Below are 24,334 nucleotides of genomic sequence, written 5' to 3'. Positions count from 1 at the left end.
TCCAATAGAAGAATTGAGGGACAAGAAAGATATGACTTATAAAGGCCAAATAGCAAAACAGCAGAAGAAAGTCCTGCATTATCAGTAGTTACTTTAAATGTAAATGGATTAAACTTTCTGGGCAAAAGGCAGAAATTAGCAGAATGGATAAAACAGCATGACCCAACTATACGCTGATTATAAGAAACTCAACAAGTCAGTTGAAAATGAAAGGCTGGAAAAAATGTAACATGCAAATAGTAGCCAGAAGACGGCTAAGAGAGCTATAGGAACATCAGATAAAATAGACTTTAAGTCAATACCTGTTATGAGGGACAATGAAGATCACTTTATACAGATACAGGGGTCAATGCAACCGGAAGACATAACAATTATAAATATATTTACACCTAACACTAGACCTCCCAAAACATAGGAAGCACATATTGGCTGATTTAAAGTTAAAAATAGACCCTGTTAAATTAACAGTAGGAGACTTTAATATATCACTTTTGAAGTCTCTGAATTTCCTCATTTATAAGTGGTAAGACTAATGCTGATTTGAACTAGAGACCTTATATCCCAGTGGTGGACACACTTTCTAGTAACTGGAATGATGAAGGGCCAGGCCTTGTGTTGCAGATTGCAATAGGTTGACCGAAAATGAGAAATCATTAACCACAAATCACATGAAGTAAACACGGGTTCCACTATAAAGAGCTTTGTTTAAGATGCATTTATTTTTTAAAGTCCCTTTTTAAAAAATAGAACATGTAACAAACACAATACACAAGAACAGAGAGCCTTGCCCTTGACCCATAACCCATAACCCCAGACAGAGGCCACGAATGGTGGTGGGAAGGGGGGCTTCTTCCAGACCCTTGGTGAGGTGGGACAGAAAACAATGCCGTGCTGATGGACAATCCCAGGCTTCCTCATGTTCCTTGCGATGCTGAGAGACTGAGCCATCTGGAAACTCAGGAGACCCAGATTAAACTGAGTGTTTGAGAGGCCGGGGCGGGGTGGGGGGTTGCTGGGTGTGCCTCTGACTTCCTGCATTGCAATCTGTGTCCCATAATGAACAAACCCAGGTGGAAAGGAGAACGTCCCTCTTTCTGTCTTTGGACTCTCCCTGTGGAGCTTTCCCTTGCTCTAATCCAAGCCTGAAGCCCAAGCAGCCTTTTTGGCATTCAGAAAGTTCTTCTTCTTTTTCCTGGAAGGAGCATGCAATGAGATCTCTGGCTCCTTTGGATTTTTGAATATAAAAAGCTTCTCTCCTGTGTTTAATAAGTCAATGGTTTCTGCCCCAACAATAGGCAGGGGGGCCGGTTCGCCTATGGGTTCCAGGGACAGGTGGGGCCAACTTCCTCTTTCTGAGAATTCCATCCTTTCTGTGAGAGGGAGACACACCTTCTTTAATATGCTGAAACAAAAAGAACAGAAGATGAAAGGTGACATTTTTGACAAGTGACCTTCCTCAGTGTATGGCCAGAGTTCTCTAGTCCTGGGGTCCCATCTCGAATCCTATTTTAAGGAAGGCTTTGTCCCCCTTGGTCACCAGACTGCCCCCGATTACTGATGCCCATGGCAGTGGTATGCTGCAGCTGGCTCCTATGTCACACTTGTTACATTTTCAGTTTTGCGAGCCTGTGGTCACCACGTTGTAAAGCTTGAAATCACGATGGGAGTATTTACACCATGGAAATTGGCAAAGGCTACAAACCACCCCCTACCTCCCATATACCCACACAGTACTGCCTGTGGGCTTCACACTAAAAGTGGGCTGATGAAACCTGACCAACACATGAGCAGTTAAAAGTGAGGTTCAATGCTGTGAGATACAGAAAAATGCAAAGGCCTCGAGCCTGTCCATAAAAAGATTGCTGGTTTCTTTTGTGCAGGATTGGTCCTGCCCCTAAATCCCTGGCTGCTCTTGATAAAGGCCCCGACTAACCCTGAGAGTCCCCTGAAACTGACCAGCTCTCTCATTGCCCAAGCAGGACAGGATAGCAACATGCCAGTGGGGGTCGACCCACTGGGAATCACTGGCAGGCTTGCGGTCCCTCCCAGAAGTCGGTAGCAGACTCGGCCCCATTCTCATCACCACTAATGCCTTTTCTTGCAGCTAGTTATGAGTTTGAGCAAGGATCCAAAGCCAGCTATCTGATTCCACAGACTCCTCTTTCCACCGTATGTTCAGGGTGCCTCGAGGCAGAGTAAAGGCTAGCCAGCACCGTGAGCTGGGACTTTGGCAGTCTATTCCTTCTCCTGGTCTGCACACACTCTGCTTACATGAGAGCAGCCAAGGATGGCCTCAGCTTCCCTATCCTCTACTGAGCAACTGATTCTGTGTCTCTTGGGGAAGGATTTTAACTTCACATAGTTTGAGTTTAATTTTCTTGGTTTTGACTCAACATTTTAAATCTAATTTCTTTGGGACTAAATTCTGACATCTAACCTATTCTCAATGCCACCAAGATGTTTATCACAATTTGTTAAGCCTGAGCTCAGCATCTACGTTACAGCTCCGAAAAATCATGGAAGAGGACTGGGCTTAGGTTTGAAGTTTCTTCCTAACACTCACTGTTTGCCCAGCACACACTGGGTACTGAGGTTTGGCCCACTTTGAATCTACCTAATGCTATTATTTTACCAAGTCTTCTCTAGTGGAGTCACCAGAAACAACTGGTCAACCATTTGCTACAATCCGAAAACACTTACCCTAATTACTCCCTCATCTCTGAGGTGGTACAATAACCACAGCTAAAGGAAAAAGGCATTCAGTGGAGTGAAAATCCAGGGGGTAATTAGATGGTTCCAGTTCCCATGGCACTCCCAGCTGCAGACGTGGGGTCTCCAATGTGACTTCCCTGAGCTTCTATTTTATCATCTCCACTTTCTGGAAGGCTGGGAGGCTCCAAAGCAATACAGAGGAGAAAGGGCTTTGTATTCGAAAAAGCCCAAAGCTAGAAGGAATTAGTCTCCTTCTATCTATGTCCCATTTAAAAACAACCATTAGTTAAAATAAATGCAGTAATTAAAATGCTAATAAATGTTGAACGAGAACACTCTCCCCCCTGATAGCTAAGGGCTTATGTTCAGTTTCTACACTAATACCTCTTCGAATAAAAAATAAAGGGTCTTTGGGGGAGGAACTCGGGTAGCAAAGCTCATCCCCCACCCTCCCCCCGCCCTTCCCCCACCCAGCTCAAGGTACCTCCACTTAAAAAACACCCATCATTACCTCTCCTTCCTCCTGCGAGCCCAAAGCATCTTTTCTGATCCTCTGCTTATCAGATCTCCTCGCAGTTTACTCTCCAAGGCTTGCCACCAGCCCTGGTGTTTCCTGAAGACAAGGAGGGAGGGTCTTATGTTTTCAAAAAGAATAGAATTTTTAAGCCAAGAGTAGCTCTGAAAAAACACTGAGTTCCTCCCCTCATTGTGACCCATTGACACAGGGGACCCCAAGAATTTTACCATTTGTTCATCCTGTCATTCAATGCCCATTGACCAAATACCTTCTCTGGTCTAGTCAAGACACATCTGCCCTCAAGGGATCCCGTCCAGGGAGATCACAGACCCCAGTTAGTGTCCGTGACACCTGGTGGCCAGAAGAAGACTTCCTGGAGGAGGGGATGTTTGAGCTGAGTCTTGGTGTCCGGGCAGAAGGAGCCGCAGGAAGTATTTGTGAAGGGAGGGCCTCCACCCTTTCACTTGGGCATTGTTTGCCCCCCACTGGAATGCAAGCTCCATGAAAGGAGGCCTTTGTCTCTCTTATTCTCCCACATCCTCCCATCGCCTAGATGATGGACAAACTAGGAGCTCAAGAAGTGTTTCAGGAATTAAAAAAGAAGGTGGAAAAGGGCAGCAGAAGTTTGGGAGGTGGAGTAGGCAGGGAGCCAGCCATGAAGAGCCCTAATGCCGTACCAAGGGGGGTGGCCCAGGCTGAGGGAGGTGGGAGCCCCTGAGAGCCCCCCATCGGAGAGGCAGATCAGGGGCTGTCCGCAGGCCTAGGGTCCAGTCACGCCAACTAAGGCCAGCGCGGAACTGAAGGCCTGCCCTCCCACCTGCCTGGCTGAACTCTCCACCTCCCCCTTCTTGGTGGGGACCCTGGGCCAGGCCGGTCTCTCTCCCAGAAATCTGACTCTTGAGCAAAGGGAGGCCCTCTGACAGCAGCACCCAAGCAGGTATCCCTTGCACAATCCTGGTCCTGCCCTCCCCAGGGCCTGGCTGGCATCTCTTTCCTGGATTCTGACAGGTCCCTCAAGATCTTTCCAACAGCCCCACCTCCTTGCTGAGATCAGTCACTGGTTTCTGTTTCAGACCCCAGGCTCCTGGGGCATCAGAAGAATGACCACCCTGTCCTCAGAGAACTGGGTCTGTGCCCACACCCACACAGGGGCCTCGGACTGTGATGGGCCCAGGCCACCCCCACGTCCCATGCTCACCCTCCTCTCACCCCACGCTACTTGTTTGCCCCTCAACACTGCCGCCTACCATGATGAGTCAGGGGCCACGCTGAGACGCTGATAAAAAAAGACCCTGGCCCTTTGCTCAGAAAATCGTGTGCATGTACTCACCTGTCTGCAAAACCGTGTCCTGCAGCAGGTTCACAGGCTCCCAGAAGCCCACCCCAGCCCCCAGCAGATCCGGCCTGAGGATCCGATGCTATTTCAGGCATGGCCAGCTTCCTGGCACCTGGCAGTCACCACCTTTCGGATGGGGCCGTAGCTTTGCTGTCCTTGTCCCCTCCGAATCCCCTAATCTCAAATTGCACAGTCAGCTGCTCCCCACACCTGCCTCACACTGCACCCCAACACTGTGCCTTCTGTTAGAAAGAGCATTTACTGAGCCCTTTCAGACCTGAAATCCGAGTCTAAAGGCAGCATTGAGGGACCAAGATGCTCAGTACAGCATTCACTGTAATTGCAGAAAAATGGACCCGAGCTAGAGTCCCGTGAGAGGTGATGTTACATGTACGTGAAACTCCCTCAGCAGGGTACGAGGCAGTCACTAAAAATAATGTCTGTGAAGCTTATTCAGTAATAGGGAAAAGTATGAATTTTAAATTCATAATAAAATAGTAGGAAGTATAGTGTAGATAGTGATAATGATTATGTAGGAAGATATTTATGCATGAATGAGATCTGTGAAGTAATAAACAAAATTGTTTCTCTTATAGGGTTAAATGAAAAACAGGATGCAAGGCTGTATGTCCTGTGTGATCACTACACACACTCACACTCATCCACACATATACACACTCATACAATGCTCAGACACACTCACATACACTCACACACTCATTAACACACATACACTCACACACACACACACTCACACTCACACAAAAAAAACCCTGCAGAGAAACACAACCAGAGGCTCACAGCTATTTTCTCCAGGTAACAGACCCATGGATGATTCTTTTCTTTTTCCTTCTATATATCTTCCACACTTTCTTTAAGGGTATTTAGGCATTTACATGGCCCAGGTAAACTTATGCTCCTAAGGTTCTCCTTTCTAAAAAATTGTGATTAAAATACAAATTATGGACAAAACACTTGGCCCTACCCAACTTAAAATGGATTCACGGGGTAGGGTGGGGGGGGGGGGGAGGCTGGGTAAGGGGAACATGGGGCAGTTTTCGGGCAGTGAAACTATCCTGTATGATACTATAATGCTGGAGCATGACATTGTGCATTTGTCAAAACCCACAAAACAGAGAGTGAACCCAAATGTAAACCGTGGGCTTTAGCAACTGACAACGCATCAGTATTGGGACGTCAGTGGCAACAAATGTACCACAGTGACGCAAGATGTGAATAACTGGGGACACTGCGCTTGTGTGTGTGTGGAGGGGAAGGACATATGGGAAGTCGATAGCTGCTGTGCAATATATCTATAAACTTAAAATGACTCCAAGAATAATGCTCATCCATTAAAAAAAGGATTCCTGATGAATCTACGCAGTGTCTTTTGCTCCTTGAGCAATGAGGGTCCACCTGGTGAAGCTTTCACCTGTGTCTCTGCAGCTCTGACCCCGCGCCCTCCCTCCACCCGCTTTCCTTAGGGGTCACCTCCTCGTTTTCTGAGCCACCCCAGACACTGTACTCACCTCCTCCTGGCCAGATCCGCCGGCTCCCCGCTGCCGGGCCCCACAGTGTGGTCAGCAGGTGTTTCGCTGCCTGAGTCCAGCGCAGCCAGCAGCTCGGGCTGCCAGGCAGCGGGCAGCACCACGCTCAGAAGCTGGTGCAGCGTCCGCCCGGGCACCATGGCCAGCTTGGCCAGGTACGATGCCAGCCGCAGCTCCTAGGACAGTGAGCAGAGGGAGTTCAAGCCCTCGCCGCCTCCCACCTTGACAGATGTTATTTTTTCATGTGCTACATTCTCAGGACTTTTTGTCCTAGAGTGGTAAATACTTTCGTAGCCCAGTCTTGGAACCGTGTTCCCAAATTCACAGGCCTGTCCAAAAAGCCTGTTTTGTCAGCAACCTTGGATCCCCGGGAAGGTTTCAAAGGTTTCCTGCATCTCTTCCAACTACATTCAACTTGGGGGACAGGACCCCAATCCCCCAGCTGTGCTGGTTTGAAACTGTGATACACTCCAGAAAAGCCATGTTCTTTAACCCTGTTTCAGTATTGATGGGTGGCATATTTTGATTAAGTTGTTTCCACGGAGATGTGACCCATGCATTGTAGGTGGGACCTTTTCAGTAGGTGGCTTCCATGGAGATGTGTCTCCATGCATTCAAGGTGGGGTCGCTTACTGGAGTCCTTTAAGTGGAAACCATTTTGGAAAGAGCAGACAGAGCCCACACAACCAGAAACCTTTGGAGATGCAGAAAGGAATGCCCTCCAGGAAGTCGTCTGAAGAAGCTGGGAGAGAAAGCATGCAGACATCCCATGTGCCTGCCCAGCTGAGAGAGAAACCTTGAACTTCTTTGGTCCTTTCTTTGGAATTAAGATATCTTTCTCTGATGCCTTACTTTGGCCATTTTTATGCCTTAGAACTATAAACTTGAAACTTAATAAAAGCCATTCCATTCCTGAGATATTGCATTCTGGCAGCTTTAGCAACTAATACACCAGCGTAAGCTCTGGCCTACAGCGGGGCCAATTAGCATGTCCCTCCTCCCCGTGTCCCGTGAGGTGGTATTGCATGGAGGGGGGTTACAGGCTCTGGAAACAACCAAAAAGGCCCCCAGCAGATGGACCATAACAAACTGTGCTCCATCTACCCCACCAAATAAAAAGAACGAACTGGGTGGATCTCAAGGGCAGAATGGTGCATGAAAAAAAAAGCCTATCTCTAGAGGTCACATACTGCAGGATTCCAAGTATAACATTCTCAGAATGCCACAACTTAGGGACAAAGAACAGAAGAGTGGTGAGGGGTTAGGGACGTGGTGGTGGCGATGGTGGGGAAACAGGTGGGTGTGTCTATACATTTCGGGACAGCAGAAGGGAACTCTTCATGGTGATGGAACAGTTCTGTATGTCAATTGTGGTGGTAATTAAGGGAAGCTACACGGGATAAATTGGTATAAACTCTGCACCTACGTCACACTAATGCCAACTTCCTGGTTTTGGTATTGCACGATCGTTTTGTAAGATGCAAGCACTGGGGGAAACTGAGGGCAGCACAGGGCAGGGAGAGGACACAGGACCTCTCTGTACCACCTTTGCAGTTCCTTGTGAACTGAAAATTATTCCAAAAGAAAAATATCTTTAAATAGAGTGCAGCCTCTGTACTCTGAGAAACCTGTGCCAAGTTCCCAGGCCTCCAGCAGGGAACTGCGTGTCCCTGGACAAATGTTCTTGCCTCTCTCGGCACCTCAGCCACCTCTGTCAAATGCGGGTGATGACCATACCTGAGTCAAGGGCCTTTGAGGACAGAACGAGGTGGAGCAGGTAAAACTGCCCATGCTGTGAAGACACAGAAAACAGCCCCTTCTACCAGTAACAGGTCACCATGCCACCCAAGCCAGGCCAATTGGAGACCTTCCCTGGAGTTTTATATAGCAATGTTGGGAGAGGAATGCTCTTTGCTATTGAGCTCGATGCTGAAGAGTCATAAGCTCAGGCAGGGCTGCCAGCTGCCAACGTCCCCCTCTGCATGCAGAAAGCCTGTTCGTGGAGGAGAGATGGAGAGGCAGAGAGACCTCAAGAGAGCACTTTGCCCTTTGACCCCTAGATGAGTTCAGGCCAACTCAGCCCTGTTCTTGGGGGGCTGGTCAGGGGACCAGCACTTTCCTTTTTATGCTCAAATTAGTTTGTGTTGGATTCCTCATTTATACCCAAAAAGAATTCTGACTTTACAAGACACCTGCAAGTACTGAGTGCCAAGCAGCGGGTGCCCAGCAAGTGTGGCTGCGTCTGGATGATTTCCCTGTGGCTCCTGCAACATCCCACCACTCACCCAGCAGCTTATTCTTTTACACTTCTGGAGATCGTACCGCTGCAGACCTCCAAAATCGGTCACTGGGTTAAAGTTAAGTTGTCAGCAGAGCTCGTTCCCCCTGGGCACTCCAGGGGATCTCCTGTTGCTTTGCCTCCTCCAGGATCTAGAGGCCTCCCACATTCCTTGGCTTGTCGCCCCCTCCCTCCTCTGACTTCAAAGCGTTCCACTCCTTTCGCCACTTCCCTTGCCTCACTGCCTTCTCTGACCCTGACCCTCCGGCCGCGCTCTTTGATGGCCACTGTGATCACACGGGGCCCCCCAGATAAGTCCCACCCAAAGCTCTGAGCTCCACAGCATCTACAAAGGCCCTTTTGCTATGTGAGGTGATACTCCCTAGTTCCAGGAATTAGCATGGGGACACACCTGGAGCGCTGTACTCACCTGACTGCAGCCTAACTAGTATAGTTACTCGTTTACTCATTTAACTGATGGGGGTGGATCCTCCAGGGCTCCAGACCCTGCCCCAGTCCCTGTCTTCACGAGGCTTCCTTGCAGGTGAAAGAGACTGAGGGCGAACACACAAGCGGTAGATAGACAATATAGTATCAGGTAGTAGCAGGGGCTAGAAGGGAAACTAAGGCAGGATAAAAGGCAGAGTGATGGGTTGGGGTTGGCTATTTTAGTCGGTGACCTGGGGAGTCTCTCTCTGCAGAGGTGACGTCTGTGTGGACACCTGCATGAGGTGCGGAAGTAAGCCGGGGAGCACCAAGGGGGGGCCTTCCAGGCAGAGGGAAGCAAGGCCAGAGACTGCAAGGGGGATGCGCCCGGCAGGCAGGAAGGAAGCTGCATGGTGAGGGCAGGTGATGCAGAGGAGGTCAGGAGGCACTGGGGTTGGAATCACATCCCCCCAAGAAGACACGTTCAGGTCCTGCCCGGCGTTCCCGGGAAGGTGAACCCATTTGTGTGCAGGCCCCTCCAACGTCATCTCCAGCTAAGCTGGGCACTGCTTCATGAGCAGGCTGCACGCTTTTACCTGGCTGTATAGGGTCATGAAGGTGTCCAACTCCATGTTTTCCAGCAAATCCTCAAGGACAGCACTCTTCTGTCGCTCTTCTCTCAAACTAAGTGAAAATAAAACGCACATGAGTCTGGTTTTGTGACAAAAGAAGAACAATCTGGTCATTTGAAAAATGAAGATGAGTACATCTAGGCCATGTGATCTTTTTATTTCTAACTATTCAGAGGACAAGAGGCCCAGAAGAGACTTACCTCTTTCTGTCTAGACTACTGGGCAAATAAGAGGGTTTTGATCAAATCACCTCCCTGACAAGGATATGTTCAAGTCGTAACCCCTGGGGGCCACAGGTGTCCAATCATTCATAAATAGGAACTTTGACGATCCTATTAAGATGAGGCCAAACTGAATTGGGGCTGGGGGGAGGTTATTCCACTATGATGGAGTTCTTATAGGCAGAGGAAATTTGGACCTAGCAGGGGACAAATGGAGAGAGAGAGAGACAACAGAAGCAGAGACTGAGTTATGATCACCAGCGAGCCACCGCCAGGATGCGGCAACCTCCAGAGACACTGTGACAGGAACTGCCAGCTGTTGACACCAACCAGTCTACACCATCTGCTCTAGCAGCCCTGCACTCTGAGACGTAACATAGCAGAGCGGGGCCGCTGTAAGGGAGGGCTCCTCAGAGTAAGGCCTGCTGTGCGAGCTGACAGAGAGTTCCCCGGGGCTCTGTAGGGCGAGCTGGGGTCCTCCTACAGATGTTCTCCAGGTTGGTCGTCATGTGCTGAAGAGGACACAGACGTGGGTTTCCACCTAAAACTCCGTCCCTTTCCAGGGACGGTCCAGGTTCTGAACACAGAGATGGGTGGCGCCTCTTCATGGAATGGTCTACCCAGGCTTCCCAACTCCCTCATGAGGGCGTCGCCTCTCCTACCCCTTGGACAATTAAGAGGTCATCTGCCCCGTGTTCCTGCTGACCAGTACAGCACCAAGTCTCCGCAGGCACTACACATACCAAGAGCTCAATGGCAAGCAGTCTCCTCTCTGGAATACGTGAGTCCAAAAAACCCTAAGACCCTGCCCAGGACAACATCAGTCACTCTCCCTGAGCATGTCCCCCCACCACACAGCTTCAGCTCCTCACGTGGTGATTTCAAGGGAAATGAATGAGGCTTTGACATTGTGTTTAACAGGAAAGCATAATCAAACGAATTAAAATCACCTGAATTCGCACCATCTTGAAAACATACCCTTAAAATTGGTCGACATCTTCCAGTGGATTTGCATTGGGCATTTTCAAAACTGGAATCTCATTTTATCCAGTTTGGCACCCCATGGCTTCCACACCAACATCAGATTCACGGTGGAAAACCAGGGAGCTGTTAAAATTGTGTCTACCAAGAGTTCTTAATGACACAGGCAAAGGCTAATAGTATAACACTAACTGAAAAAATGAAAAAGACAAAAAGTGAAGATCAGGGTTCTCTGTTTCATATTAAAAAGGCAGGATAAAAAATATCATGTTTATGGCAAAAGCTGAGTAAGGCCATTTAATGGTGAGTTCATTGCATTGTGCCGAGGCCCACATCCTGATTTTGACAATGTACCTTGGTCACCAGTGGAGAAAGCTGGGTGAAGCACGGGACCTCTTTGTATTATTTTTTCAATCCTGGTGAGTCTATAATTATTTCAAAATAGAAAGTTTTTTAAAAATCATGTTTTATAAAACCCCAATGATATTAAAAGAAAAAAAAAGCATAAGATGTCAAGGAAGAAGAAAAAAGAAGGATGCTACAAAGTTAGCAGCTCTGACATAAGAGCCGAGGCGGGTCATCTCAGAATGAGTTGGAGAAGCCAGGTCTCCCCAGGCCAGCTGTGGACTGACAGCTCGCGGCCAAGACGCTTGCTTGGCTTACCTCTGCTGATGGTGCTCCAGCAATGTCTGGCTCCTGCTCAGGGCCTGCCACAGGATGGAGGAGACCTGTCTGTCAGAATCCACCTCCCCAGGCTCATTCAGCAGCGCGGGGCCCTCGGCCATCCACTGCTGCCGGCTCTCCAGGGCCTGCTGCTGCTGTGCGGCCTCCTGGTGCACCAGCTCATCCTCTAGCTTTCTTTCCAGCTCCTGGAGCTCCTGCACACAGAGGGGATAGGGGATAAGTCCACTGCTGAAGGCAAGCGGGCCACAGGACAAAAAGCCGACCTCCTTGGCAAGGCAGCAGAAGTCTGGTATGACCTGGGTCTTGCCTACCCTTGGAGGTACTACCCTTTGGTACCCTCCAGCAGTACCAAATTTGGGGCCAAGACTGCCCCATATCCTCACCTACTCCGCCCCTCTGCATATGCTGTTACCTTGTCTGAAGTGCCCTTCCTTACTTTCCTGGCCAATAACAACTCTTCTTGCAAGTTCTGGCTTCAGAAGAAACTCCTCGGTGAAGGGCTTGTGGAACCTCCTCTCCACACTCCCACTCCCTGCCCCATGTATATGCCCATATTTTAGCAGTTGTGTTCTTACCCCTAGGACAGGTTGCCTCTCACTGGCCAAAGAGAATAAGTCTGCATTCTTTAGGCCAAGTCACTCAGATAATCTGGTATGAGAGAATGTCTGCAGCCTCTCCTGCTTCTTAGCTAAAAAAGGTTCAGAGATCTTTCTTCAAGACTGGCAGAAGAAAAATCAACCAAAGGCAACGTGAGGTCAAAGCATGTAAAGGCTTATATCCCAGCCGAGGCACTTGGGTTTTATCCCAGGGCCACAGGAAACCTTTGAAAGCTGTTGAGCAGGGGCTTCAAACATGGTGAAATTCATAATGATAAAGATCCCTCTCGTGGCAGCATCACAAATGGAAATATAACTGAAGACAGAGTTTCCATAAGCACAAAGGTACAACTTCTCCACGTGAGTTTTTGGCAGTGATCTTTGTCAAACTGTTTACAATGCCAGGCACCTGGGCCAAAGGATGACATTTTGGAAGTGCTGGCCCCAGATCACCGCATGGGGGAGGAAGACTTGAACTGTGCCTGCCATTGCCACTGAAGAATATGGCAGAGCACAAGATCCACCATAAAACAGTTTTTCAAGCTATCAGTGACCTCTGGTTAGGAAGAGACACAAAGATGATGGATGGATACGCAGACAGACAGATCAACAGACAGATAATGATAGATAGAAAGATAAATAAGTGACAGATAGATGTTAGATAGATAGATAGGTAGGTAGGGAGACAGATAGACAGACAGATGAACAGATAGATGGATAGATAGATAATAAAAGACAGATGGTACATGGATGGATGGATGGGTGGATGGATGGATGGGTGAATGGATGGATGGGTGGATGGAAGGATGGATGGATGGATGGATGGATAGATAATGACAGACAGATGCAGATAGAGAAATAGATAGATGATAGGTAGATGTAGAGAGAGTCCCAGGCCTTTTGTTGTCTTTGAGGGCTTCAGGGGTGCATGAGATGTGGCCCTCTCATCTGGAAATGCACAGACAGATGTGTACAACAGTTACTGTGGTGGCTAATGGCTGTGATCTGCTATCACAGAGGGTTATGGGAACATAAAGCTGGAAGAGACCAACTCTGCCTGAAGAGATCACAGTTGGCTTCACAGAGGAGGCAACATTTGGACTTGTCTTAAAATGTGGGAAGGTATTTGCAAGGGGATGGGCAGAAGTGTTCGAGGCAGAAGGTCCTTCAAAGGGACAGTGGCTTGACCATGGCTTAAGTGTTCAAATGGCAGGTGTGATTCCGGATGGCTAACATGTAGAGTCCAAGCGAGGGCATGTTTCATCTGCAAAATGGGCATAATAACATCATGGGGCTGTTGAGAGGGAGAAATGCTGAACACTGTACCGTGGACTCAATGAGAGCTCAAGTTTAGCTAATTATCAATGTTATTTTAATTTTTCAGGTCTAGACACTCCAGCGCAGTGAAGCTGTGCAGTCAAAGTCAGAAGTGAGAAAACTTTTCAGGCAAATTCCACCAACTGAGTGGCCAGCAACACATGGGAAGTAAGAGAAGAATGGAGGAGACTCAGGTTTCAGCCTCAGAAAAGTGCAGACAGCAATTGAAGCCAAAATGAAAAGACAGTGGGTACAGTAAGTTTGGGGTCCCCTTATCAGTTAAAAGTCCATTTTATCTACATTTTCCATCCTTCCCACAGGGCCTGTGATCTGATGCATCCTTGCTTGTGTTTCAGTTTCACCAAATGACTCAAAATCTTTCGTCAAATTAGACGTACCTTGGTATAGTTTTCTTAGGAACCATTTCTTTTAAAGCATTTAATTTTATGCTTTAAAAAAAACAAAAAGTCACCCGAATGTTGAACAGCTTAAAAACTCATTCACACTGGGAAACTGGTTCACACTAAATGATCAAATGGCAGAATAAAGGTCTATTATCTGGGAAAAAAACAACAGGTGCATCTTCCCCCAAAATGCAAGCTGAAGAAATAACTGCATCATATCCATCGTCTTTACTTCAATTTAATAATACAATGTAATATGATTTATTATCAGTTCCTTCCAGTGCAGGGCATATTAACTCATCCATACCAAATCAACTAGAAATAGGAAGCAGTGATGTTACTCAAGAAAGCTTTAAGATAAATTTGAAAATGTAGGTGTTGCATTCCCTGACTATTAAAAGAAATCAGATGTTCTCAAGTAAAAGGGGGCATTGTTTTAAGGCTGGCCCAACAGTGTTTGCCAGGGACTTCATAGGAGCAGATGAGTTGTGAGCCAAGAGCCAAGAGGCTTCCAAGTTCTGTGTTCTCATTCCATCCTTAACTGACCTGTCCCACCCTTCTGCAGCTTCATTTCCTCCATCGGTGAGATGGGCAGAGGCCTGCCTCCATGCTCCCGCTTCTCAGCGTGAGGACAGTCTCTGGGGGATTTGGGAAATACACTTTAGAGGTTTCCTTCTATTCTTAATCCAGTAAGGACTTTTCACTTTGATGGATGTTGAATTCAAATGCTTAATCTGTATTTACTGAAATGACCTTTTATTTTTTCTCTCCTTTAATCGGGTAAATTTTTTAAAATGGATGTTCTAAGGTTATACCCACTTTATATTCCTGGGGTAAACTCAAGCTGACCATGATGTGTTTTTTTTATTCATGGCTGTATTATGTTTTATTATTGCTATTTTGCTTACACATTACATCTACCTTTATGAGTGAGATTGAATTGCAATTGTTCTACCTCATACTATTCATTTTAGGCCAATTTAACAAGTTGAAGCATATTCCTTCATTTTCTAATCTCAGGAATCATTTTTATACGACTGGAAAATTCTGATCCTTAAAAATCTGATGGAACTCACCTATAAAACAATTGAGGTTGAGTGTTTTTTTGTGGGTGAGAAAAATTTCAACTATGGAATCAATTTCTTTGAAGGTAATATGACAACATAGTCTTTTTTTCACCTCGAATCAGTTTTGGCTTTAATATTTGTCTAGGAACTCTTCCATCGCATTTCAGTTTTCAAATTTAGCTGCATTAAGTTGTTCATACTCTGGTCATACTCTGTGCCAGTTTGAAAGACTTTATGTACTCTAGAAAAGCCATGTTTTAATCCTAATCAATCTTGTGGGAGTAACAGTTTCTTCTAATTCCTATCCAGTACTATAGATTGGAAACTTGATTAAGTCATATCCATGGAGTTGTGACTCAATCAATTATGGGTATTAAACTTGATTAGATGGAGACGTGTCTCCACCGACTCTAGCTGGGTCTTGATCAGTTTACTGGAATCCTATAAAAGGGGAGACACTTTGGAGAGAGTTCCTTTTGCGAACAAGGAGAGAGTTGCAGAACCATGACAAAATGGGGGAGAGAACCACAGAGTCAACCACCCAGCGACCTTTGGAGATGAAGAAGGAGAATGCCACTGGCAGCTTCATGAACCGAGAGGCCTGGAGAGGAAGCTAACAGATGCTGCCATGTTTGCCACATGCCCTTCCAGAGAAGAGAGAATCCCTGAACTTCATCAGCCTTCTTGAACCAAGGTATATTTCCCTGGATGCCTTAATTTGGACATTTTTATAGATTTGCTTTAATTGGGACATTTTCTCAGCCTTAGAACTTTAAACTAGCAACTTATTAAATTCCCCTTTTTAAAAGCCATTCCATTTCTGGTATGCTGCATTCCAGCAGCTAGCAAACTAGAACATCCTCTTATATGTTAAAATTCTTAACACATCTAGAGTTATGCTGTTTTTTACATTCCTGATATAATTTATTTGTCCCTTGACTCTTTTTTTAATGATCAGGCTTGCCACAGATTTCTATATTTCATTAGAATCTGTTTTAAAAATCAGCTTTTCACTTTGATTCTTACCAAGGTAATTTTGGTTTCAATTTATTTATGCTCTTCTCTTCCTTCCTGCTATTTTCTGCAGGTTCATTTTGTTGTTCCCCCATCACCACCAAATTTTCATTTGACCTTAACTGTGAGCCTTTCCTTTTTCTAATGTAAGTGTTTAGTGTATAAAGTTCTTTCTAAAAACTGCTTTCACTGAATCCTACAAGTTCTGATATGTAACATTTACATTATTTTTCTGTTCTAGATATTTAAAAATCTCCATTGTTTCTTGGACCCATGAATTTATTTACAAGTGTGTTTTAAAATGTCTAAATATATGGACTTTTTGTAATTATTTTTTAAAGTGATTTAAAACTTAATTGTTTTGTTGTCAAAAAGGTGGTCAGAAAAATACTGTATGGCCACTTTTTGAAACCTTTTCCAAGCGTGCTATAGAAGAATGTACATTCATTAACTGTCAGCTGTGAGAGTCCTTATATGTCCTCTAAATACACAGTTCAGTGGTGTTGGTTAGTTTATTTATATCTTTACTTGTGTTTCATCTGATTGACCTATCAATTACTGAGCAAGATGTACAGAACTTCCCCACTATGATGATAGATTTATCAACTTCTCCTTGTTCTAACAATTTTTCCTTGTGCTATTTTGAGTCTTTTTTAAGTATATGTGCATTTAGGACTGCTGCACACTCTGGGAAAATTGGATTTTTTTTATCATTTTTACATTATCTTTGACTTTTTTAAACAATTTCACAAATCATTTTGTATTCTATACTGATATCTAAACTCTGGGGATTTTTATCTAGTTTTTCACTTCTTCTGCTCACAGGTCATCTTGTCTTGCCTCTTTACATCATGTTCAGTTTTCTTTCTTCTTTTTCTAAATTGAGAACTCACATTTGGCTAAATATAATCTGTGGAAATCCTCAGATTGAAAATATTTTTTCTCTGGAGAGCATCTGCCTTGCTTCTGCAGGCACCAGGATGGGCTGCCACTTGGGAACCATTTTAATTTAATTTATCAGTTTGGGGGCTCCCTATCTGAGCAGTTCAAATACATTTCAGCTCCTTCCTAGATGAGAGGAAGTCTCTGATTACAAATTCACAGGGGAGACTTCTCCCCACACCTGGAGTAGGGGTGAGGGCAGACTGGCTTCCCTGATGGTTTCTTTTGCCAGTGGGTGACGGTCTCCCTCTACCCACTCACTGAGCCTTCTACCAGGTTAGGGCGTCCCAAGGCCTCATCAACTAGTCCCCAAAGTGAGTCCCCAAACCCACGGTTTCCACGTTTCTGCCTTTACCACAATGGTGTAAATTAGTTTCCAAATTTTCTATCTACCTCTGTGATTTAGCTTAATCAGGGATTTCCTTGGCTCTTGGAGGTTTCCCTATTCTCTTCTGAATGCAGCAAATCAGTAAAACTTATCTTTATCTCTATTTCTCCAGCATTTGGATGATGTCTGCTGGAAGCTACAGATGCTCCAACTTCCTTTCTACCCCTAAAATGGTCATCACATGCAGGGGCTTTGTGTTTGCTGGTAAAGCAGTCTGGACTCAGTAGTTTACTGTTGGTCATTACTTTTTTTTTTTTTTTGACTCATTTATTGTGATATTTACTTTATTGCATTGGTCTGGAACTGAATCTACTATATCTCTGATGTATGTATACCTTTATCTTTTTTGGAGAAATGTCTATTCATGTCCTTTGCTCATTTTTTTTTATTTTTTTATTTTTTATTTATTTATTTATTTATTTTTATTTTTTTCTCTCTATTACCGTTTTATTTCTTTTTCTGTTGTCTTCCTATTTCTTTTTCTAAATTGATGCAAATGTACTAAGAAATGATGAATATGCATCTATGTGATGATATTAAGAATTACCGATTGTATATGTAGAATGTTGGTCATTGCTTTTTAAAGAAATTGTGTGGGTCCCTCTTGGTGGCTCGAGTGGGAAAGTCCATGACGTGGCACAGGTGGGTTGAAGTCAGGAACTGAGGTCCCTTTCTGGGACCTGTCTTTTCTGAGCCATGCAAACTTGACCAAGATGCCACCTTCTTGCATCTCAATTTCTTTACCTGAGAACTGGGCACATGGACAACACCTACTTCTCAGTGGGGCTCAATAATTAATTGATATGATGTAGAAGAAAAAGTACACGGCAAACAGCATAAGACTGCAATTTATTATGTTTAAATGAGATCGTCTCCGTTCACTACTTACTAGGGCCACCTACCTCATGCCAGGGACATCACAAATGTAAATGCCTGTGCTGGTTTGAAACTATTATGTACCCCAGAAAAGCCATGTTTTAGTTCTGGTCCAATCTTGTGGAGAGCAGATTTATTATTTAGGGTAGGAAACTTTGAATGGATTGTTTCCATGGAGATATGACACATCTAGTTATGGGTGTGACCTTTTGGTTAGATGACTTCCATGGAGATGTGATTTCACCCGTTCGAGGTGGGCCTTGATTAGTTTACTGGAGCCCTTTAAAAGGGGAAATATTTTGGAGAAACTTCAGAGCCAACAGGAGACCCAGATGACTGGAGATGTAGAAAGAAACATCCCCAGGGAAGCCATTTGTAACCAGAAGCCAAAGGACCAGCCAACACCAGCTACATGTCTTCCCAGCAGACAGACATGCTCTGGACCCATTGGCCTTTCTTGAGTCAAGGTATCTTTCCCTGGATGCCTTAGTTTGGACATTTAGAACTGTTAACTTGCAACTTGATAAATTTCCTTTTAAAGAGCCCTTCCATATCTAGGACATTAAATTCCAGCAGCATTTCTCAAACTGACACAATGCCCTTTTCCTTGCTATAAATAATCCTCACAGACAATGGCTGAAATTCTAAAATGTACACATAGAAGGCCTAAAATCAGTCTTAGAGACCTCTATTACCTTAGCTTTTGTTTTATGGATATAACTCTCACCTGGAAAAATGCAGAAATAATGGTAATAATTAGAATTGTAAAAATAAAAATTAATCCCTTCCTCCACTGCATCTAAGATAATACTACTTGAAAATGTGCTGTTATTTTTCATAATGCTATGAAAGAAACAATATGGACAACTCAACCATGACATGCCCTTAGCAGTAAGACACACCCTTTTCAGAGATGTTAACATTCAAAAAGCTTGCTTCTGAGGGCCAACGAAAGACAGAAATCTTGGGCTGAGAAAGTGCAATGTGCTCTCATGTACATGACCTCATTCAATCTTCACAATACCTCTGGGACAGACACACCAAAAGTGAAGGCCAGAAGCCCATTGATGGAGAAGAAACAGAGGTGGTTCTAGAAAGTACCATGGGGGATGGGGCCAGGCTCTGTTCCCTTCCCCCCTTTCCAAAGGTTGAGCTCACCGGGCTGTGGGACTCCAAGATCTGTGCACATGCCACTTTTGTCAGGGTCTCGGATGCACTTAGCTCTTCCAGGAGCAGGTCCTGGATGCTGAGCAGGGCAGTGTACGCCGACAGGGTCTCTGTCATCTTGGCTGCCTTCTGGAATTGCAGTGAGACCAGGGACTCTGCAAACCGCTCCTCCTGGGCCTCCAGCTGCTGTACCCTCTCCCGCAGCAATTCTCCTCGTGCCTGGGAGGGGGCCAAGACAGAAAGCGGAGAGAGGTAAGTGGAGGAAAGTGAGCACATGACTGATAAATGGCATCCTTTTAGATTTTGTGATGGCATCAACCATTTGTTCAGGATTTCAAGATCCTTCCCACATTAAACACTAAAACAAGGATACACAGTAAACTTTCAGTGAGCTCCTGTAAGACCATGGCTGGTCCCCTACTTATACAACTCTAACAGGCTTCTGGAAATCAGCTGTCATTAATTCCCTATTTATCATTCTCAAAAGTTAGTCTCCACATGTGGCTACCCAGTACAAAACCCTTCAATGGCTTCCCACTTCCTAGGGGATTGAAGCTCAAACTTCTTAACCTGGCCTACAAGATTCTTCCCACCCAGATCTCAACAAAGGTAAACCTGGAAAGGTTCAGGTTGTTCTTCTGCCAGCCCCTGCACCACCCCTGGGACTTGGGCCATTCCTAATATTTGCCATTCCATACACCCCCAGCTCTTCACGTCTAACCGCCTTTGCTCCTGCTTGCTTCTCTAACTCGAATGCTCCTTCCATTCTTGTCTTACTGAAAATCCCCTATTTGTTCTTTGGGTCTCAGGTCTCCAACTAATCCCAATGCACATCCTTACTTCTGCAAATGTTTGTCCTTTTCTTCTCTGGGTTTCCTTCCTTCAGCACCCTAGTCCTCACCACTGCTTCCCTCAGTGCCATGTGAGCTCCTCCAGGGCAGAGCTCCCCCGAAGCTCAGTAAATTCCAGATGCAGGAATTCCTAGCCCCCATGCACTCAAGCAAGGAGTTCATTCCAGTTTCCATGTATTTTTTTCTCTACTACCATGGCCTCTTCGTTCTTCAGAAAAATTGCTACAGTGCTTTTCAGACTTCACCCCCTGAATCCTTCAAAAGGCAGGTCCCTGAGTGTGTGCCCTCTCCCCTGCACAAGTTGCTAAAGCACAAACTAAACAGTGGCCTGCCACAGCATAACATCTCTTTGAAGTCTTTTATCTTAAAAGTTCGTAGAGTTTTGTTTTCTGCTCTATAACCTCTTTTTAGTGCCCATCTGTTTTGTTTACATTAAGACGTTTTAAGGTAGTAGGCATCAGGAAAAATGTTTACGCAGTGCAGGGTCTGTCAGCAACTCATGGCCTGGGTTTCTCCAGCGGCTGCAGGACCTCCCTGATACCCATCCTCAGAAGAATGCAAGTCTGAGTTTGAAAACTCAAATTTCATCTCTATGATTTGTTCTTCAGGAAAAATCCAGATGCAGGGGAAAGTGTGCTAAAGCAGAAAAATAGCCTAATTGGGTGTTGTGGGCTTGGGGAGGATACCCCAGCAGGAGGAGGCTCCAAAGCCTCCTTGGAGAGGAGGGGCGGGCCTTGGAGAATGAGCAGGACCACAAATGGAAAGCACTTGGGCAGACAGACACTGTGGGCACCTGCTATCTGGTTTGCAGAAAAACTCAGCAGATGTAAAGGGCCAGAAGGAACTTACAGTCATGGGATGAAAACATCAGCCCCCTGGAAGAAAGAGAGACTCATTCTAACATTCCCTGGTTGAAAAGAGTCCACCGTGTCTTGTTCCAAAGGGAGGCTGGTAGACCTGGGCTCTCCCTAATTGGGAGGACCAGGGGGCGACCACTCACCCCCAGTTTGCACAGTGACTGCAGATGACGGGGCTTGGCCTTGGGGTGGGCCTTCTGCAAGGGCCAGCCTGCAGAGTGGGCACAGTTGGCACGAGGTTGGGACCCCAAGGCTGTATCCCACGTCTTCTATAGAGGGACATTCTGGCACCAGAGTTGTTCAAGTGCTTTACAGATCGTAACCACTTCCCAGGTAAATTCCCTCTTTCTGCACTTATTTTTCCACAGAAAATTTACATTACTAACAGAATAGAGAGTTACACCTTTATTCATTCATCCAAAAAATATTTAATGGGCACTAACCCTGTACAAGAGAAAGCATGGGCAGGGCAGCAGGGGAGGTGCTAGAGAAGAAGGACAAATGAATGAGACAAGGAGCTCGCTCTCACAGTTCTCCTAGTTAGGAGGGGAAGCTAGAGCAGTGCTGAAGAGCACGGGTTCTGGACACTGGCGCCCTGGGCTGGAGTCCCAGTTCTGTGGCTTACTAACTGCTGACCTTGGTCACACTAATTAAGCTCTCTAGGCTTCCATTCTTTCATCTGTAAAATGGGGATAACAATACCCCCACAAAACCCCAGCTTAATTAAAGTGTAATTGCCTACTCTAATCTATGTGTATTTATACTGCACAATACAAGTCCTGACATATGTATACACGTATGTAACCATTGCCTTAATCCTTCATCATTCAACATCATCCGAGCTCTCCTCCACATCCCCACATGCTTTGTAATCTCACCCCCTGCATCCCCATCCTGCCCCGGCTACTGCTGGTCTGTTTTCCGACACTACAGATCAGTCTGCATTTTCTGGAGTTTTCTATAAATGGAATCACACAGTGTGTACTCTTATTTTGTCTGGATGGTTTCACTCAGCATCATTATTTTGAGATTCATTCTCCTTTACTGCATTCTCTTGGATTGAGTATTTATGTCCTCATCCCATCTCCTTTGTTGGGTTACTAGCAGTAACTCTCTTAGCACTTCAGTGGTTTCTTTTAACACACCAAACCTACCTTGACACAACATTGTGCCACTTCACGTGGAGTATAAAAACCTTAAAATAATACACTTCCATTATTCCTTCCTGGTCTTTATGTTATTTTTGTCATCAACTTTAATTCTATGTCTTATAATGCTCATGCTTTTTTGTTATGGTTTTTATTGAAACATTTAATTCAAAAAGGGATTGTTTAAATAAGAAAAAATCCTACGTATTTACCCATATGCTTATCATTCATTCATTTCTTGGTGTAAATCCAGATATACATCTACTTTCTGCCTGAAGGATTTCTCTGAACATTTTCTGCATTTTTGGGTGATAAAGTCTTTCAGCTTTTCTATGTCTGAAAAATGTTTATTTTGCCTTCATTTTTGAAAACTATTTTTTTCTGGATATAGGAGTCTAGGTGAAAATTCCTTTTCCCACGGCAGTTTGGTGACATTGGTCCACTTTTTGCTTGCATTATTTTTAAAGAGAAATCTGCTGCCCACCTAATCTGGTTCTTTGTATGTAATGCATCTGTGCTGGTTTGAAATGGTTGTGTACCCCAGAAAAGCCATGTTCTTTACCCCTGATTCAGTATTGCTGGGTGGGAGCTTTTGATAAGTTGTTTCCGTGGAGATGTGACCCACCCAATTGTGGGTACTAACTTTTGATTAGGTGGTTTCCATGTAGATGTGTCTCCACCCATTCAGGTGAGGTTGTAAGAGGGAACCATTTTGGAAAAAGCTTTAGAGCCCACACAGCCAGAGACCTTTGCAGATGCAGAAGGAAAATGACCCCGGGAAAGCCTTATGAAATGAGAAGCCTGCAAAAAAAGCTAGCAGATGTCACTGTGTGCCCTCCCAGATGACAGGTGGATGTCATTAGCCTTTCTTTCTTTCTTTCTTTTTTTTAGTCATTCTGCCTTTCTTTTTAAAAATTATTTTTATTGATAAAACTTGACATAAATGTTCCATGCATGGTGTGCAATCAATAACTCAAAATATCACTGCATAGTTGTATATTCATCACCATGATCATTTTCAGAACATTTCCATCACTCCATAAAAAGAAATAAAAAGAAAAAATTAATACATACCATAAGCCTTACCCTTACCTTTCCTTGACCACTAGTATTTCCATCTACCCAATTTATTTTAACCTTTGTCCCCCATATTATTTGTTTATTTTTTACCCATATTTCTTTTTTACACATCTGTCCAAACTCTGGATAAAAGGAGCACCAGAAACAAGGTTTTCACAATCACACAGTCACATGGCAAAAGCTATATCATTACACAACTGTCTTCAAGAATCAAGGCTACTGGAACACATCTCAACAGTTCCAGGTACTTTCCTCCAGCCATTCCAATACACCATAAACTAAAAAGGGATATCTATATAATACATAAGAATAACTTCCAGGATAACCTCTCAACTCTGTTTGAAATCTCTCAGCCAGTGACACTTTATTATGTCTCATTTCTCTCTTCCCTCTTTTGATCAAGAAGTCTTTCTCAATCCCATGATGCTGGGTCCTGGCTCATCCTGGGATTTCTGTCCTACACTGCCAGGGAGATGCACACACCTGGGAGCCATGCCCCACATAGCAGCGAGGGCAGCGAGTTCACCTAATGAGTTGGCTTAGAGAGAGCAGCCACATCTGAACAACAAAAGGGGTTCTCTGGGGGTGACTCTTAGGCTGAATTTTAAGTAAGCTTACCTTATCCTTTGCAGGAACAAGTTTCACAGGAGTGAACCCCAAGATTGAAGGCTCAGCCTATTGATTTGGTTGTCTCCATTGCATGCAAGAATATCAGAAATTCTCCAAATGGGGAAGTTGAATATTTCCACCTTAAAATTTGAGGAATTCCCAGCCATTATTTCTTGATACATTTTTTCTATCCTCCTCTCTCACTCTCCTTTCCTTCAGGAAATCCAATTACCCATCTATTAGGCTACAAAACTGTCATACTCACTTTTTGTTGTTGTTTTATTTTAAATAGTTCTTTTGTTGCTGTCTTCAAGTTCACTAACCATTAAATCTGTGATATCTAATCTGCTGCTAATCCCATTCCGTTTATTTTATCTGACATTATCATTTTCTTCTCTAGCAGTTTGATTTTTTTTTTGTTTTATATCTTCCATATCTCTATTTACTTTTGGGGAACACATGAAATATAGTTGTCATGACTCTTTTAGTGTCTTTCTCTACAAGTTCTAGCATTTATGTCAGTTCTGTGTTGGTTTCAATGGCTTATTTTTCTCCTCAATAGTAGTCATATTTTCTTTTTTAAGCTTTTTTTTCCTTAAAAAAATTTTTTTTGTCATTTTTTTTAAATTAGAATTTTACCTTGTTGGGTACTGGATATTTTTGCATTTCTGTAAATGCACTTGA

The 24,334-nt window shown here is 44.7% G+C and overlaps 1 protein-coding gene across 1 annotated transcript in view; it reads right to left on the bottom strand.

Annotated features, from left to right (window-relative positions):
* Positions 1–484: 484 nt before the first annotated feature.
* The window catches only part of EVC2 (EvC ciliary complex subunit 2), a 134,263-nt gene continuing 110,413 nt past the window's right edge, over positions 485–24,334 (bottom strand). Inside the window, exons 17-22 of the mRNA XM_077136365.1 lie at positions 19,097–19,324; positions 11,314–11,528; positions 9,413–9,500; positions 6,095–6,288; positions 3,224–3,325; positions 485–1,402 (exon numbers count right to left, since the gene is read on the bottom strand). Coding sequence (XP_076992480.1) covers positions 1,132–1,402; positions 3,224–3,325; positions 6,095–6,288; positions 9,413–9,500; positions 11,314–11,528; positions 19,097–19,324 — 1,098 coding nt within the window. The 3' untranslated portion in view covers positions 485–1,131. The remainder of the gene's footprint in view (positions 1,403–3,223; positions 3,326–6,094; positions 6,289–9,412; positions 9,501–11,313; positions 11,529–19,096; positions 19,325–24,334) is intronic.

The sequence above is a fragment of the Tamandua tetradactyla genome, chromosome 19, assembly GCF_023851605.1.
Source record: "Tamandua tetradactyla isolate mTamTet1 chromosome 19, mTamTet1.pri, whole genome shotgun sequence".
Taxonomy (NCBI): domain Eukaryota; kingdom Metazoa; phylum Chordata; class Mammalia; order Pilosa; family Myrmecophagidae; genus Tamandua; species Tamandua tetradactyla.
This window is presented reverse-complemented; position numbering and strand designations above follow the sequence as displayed.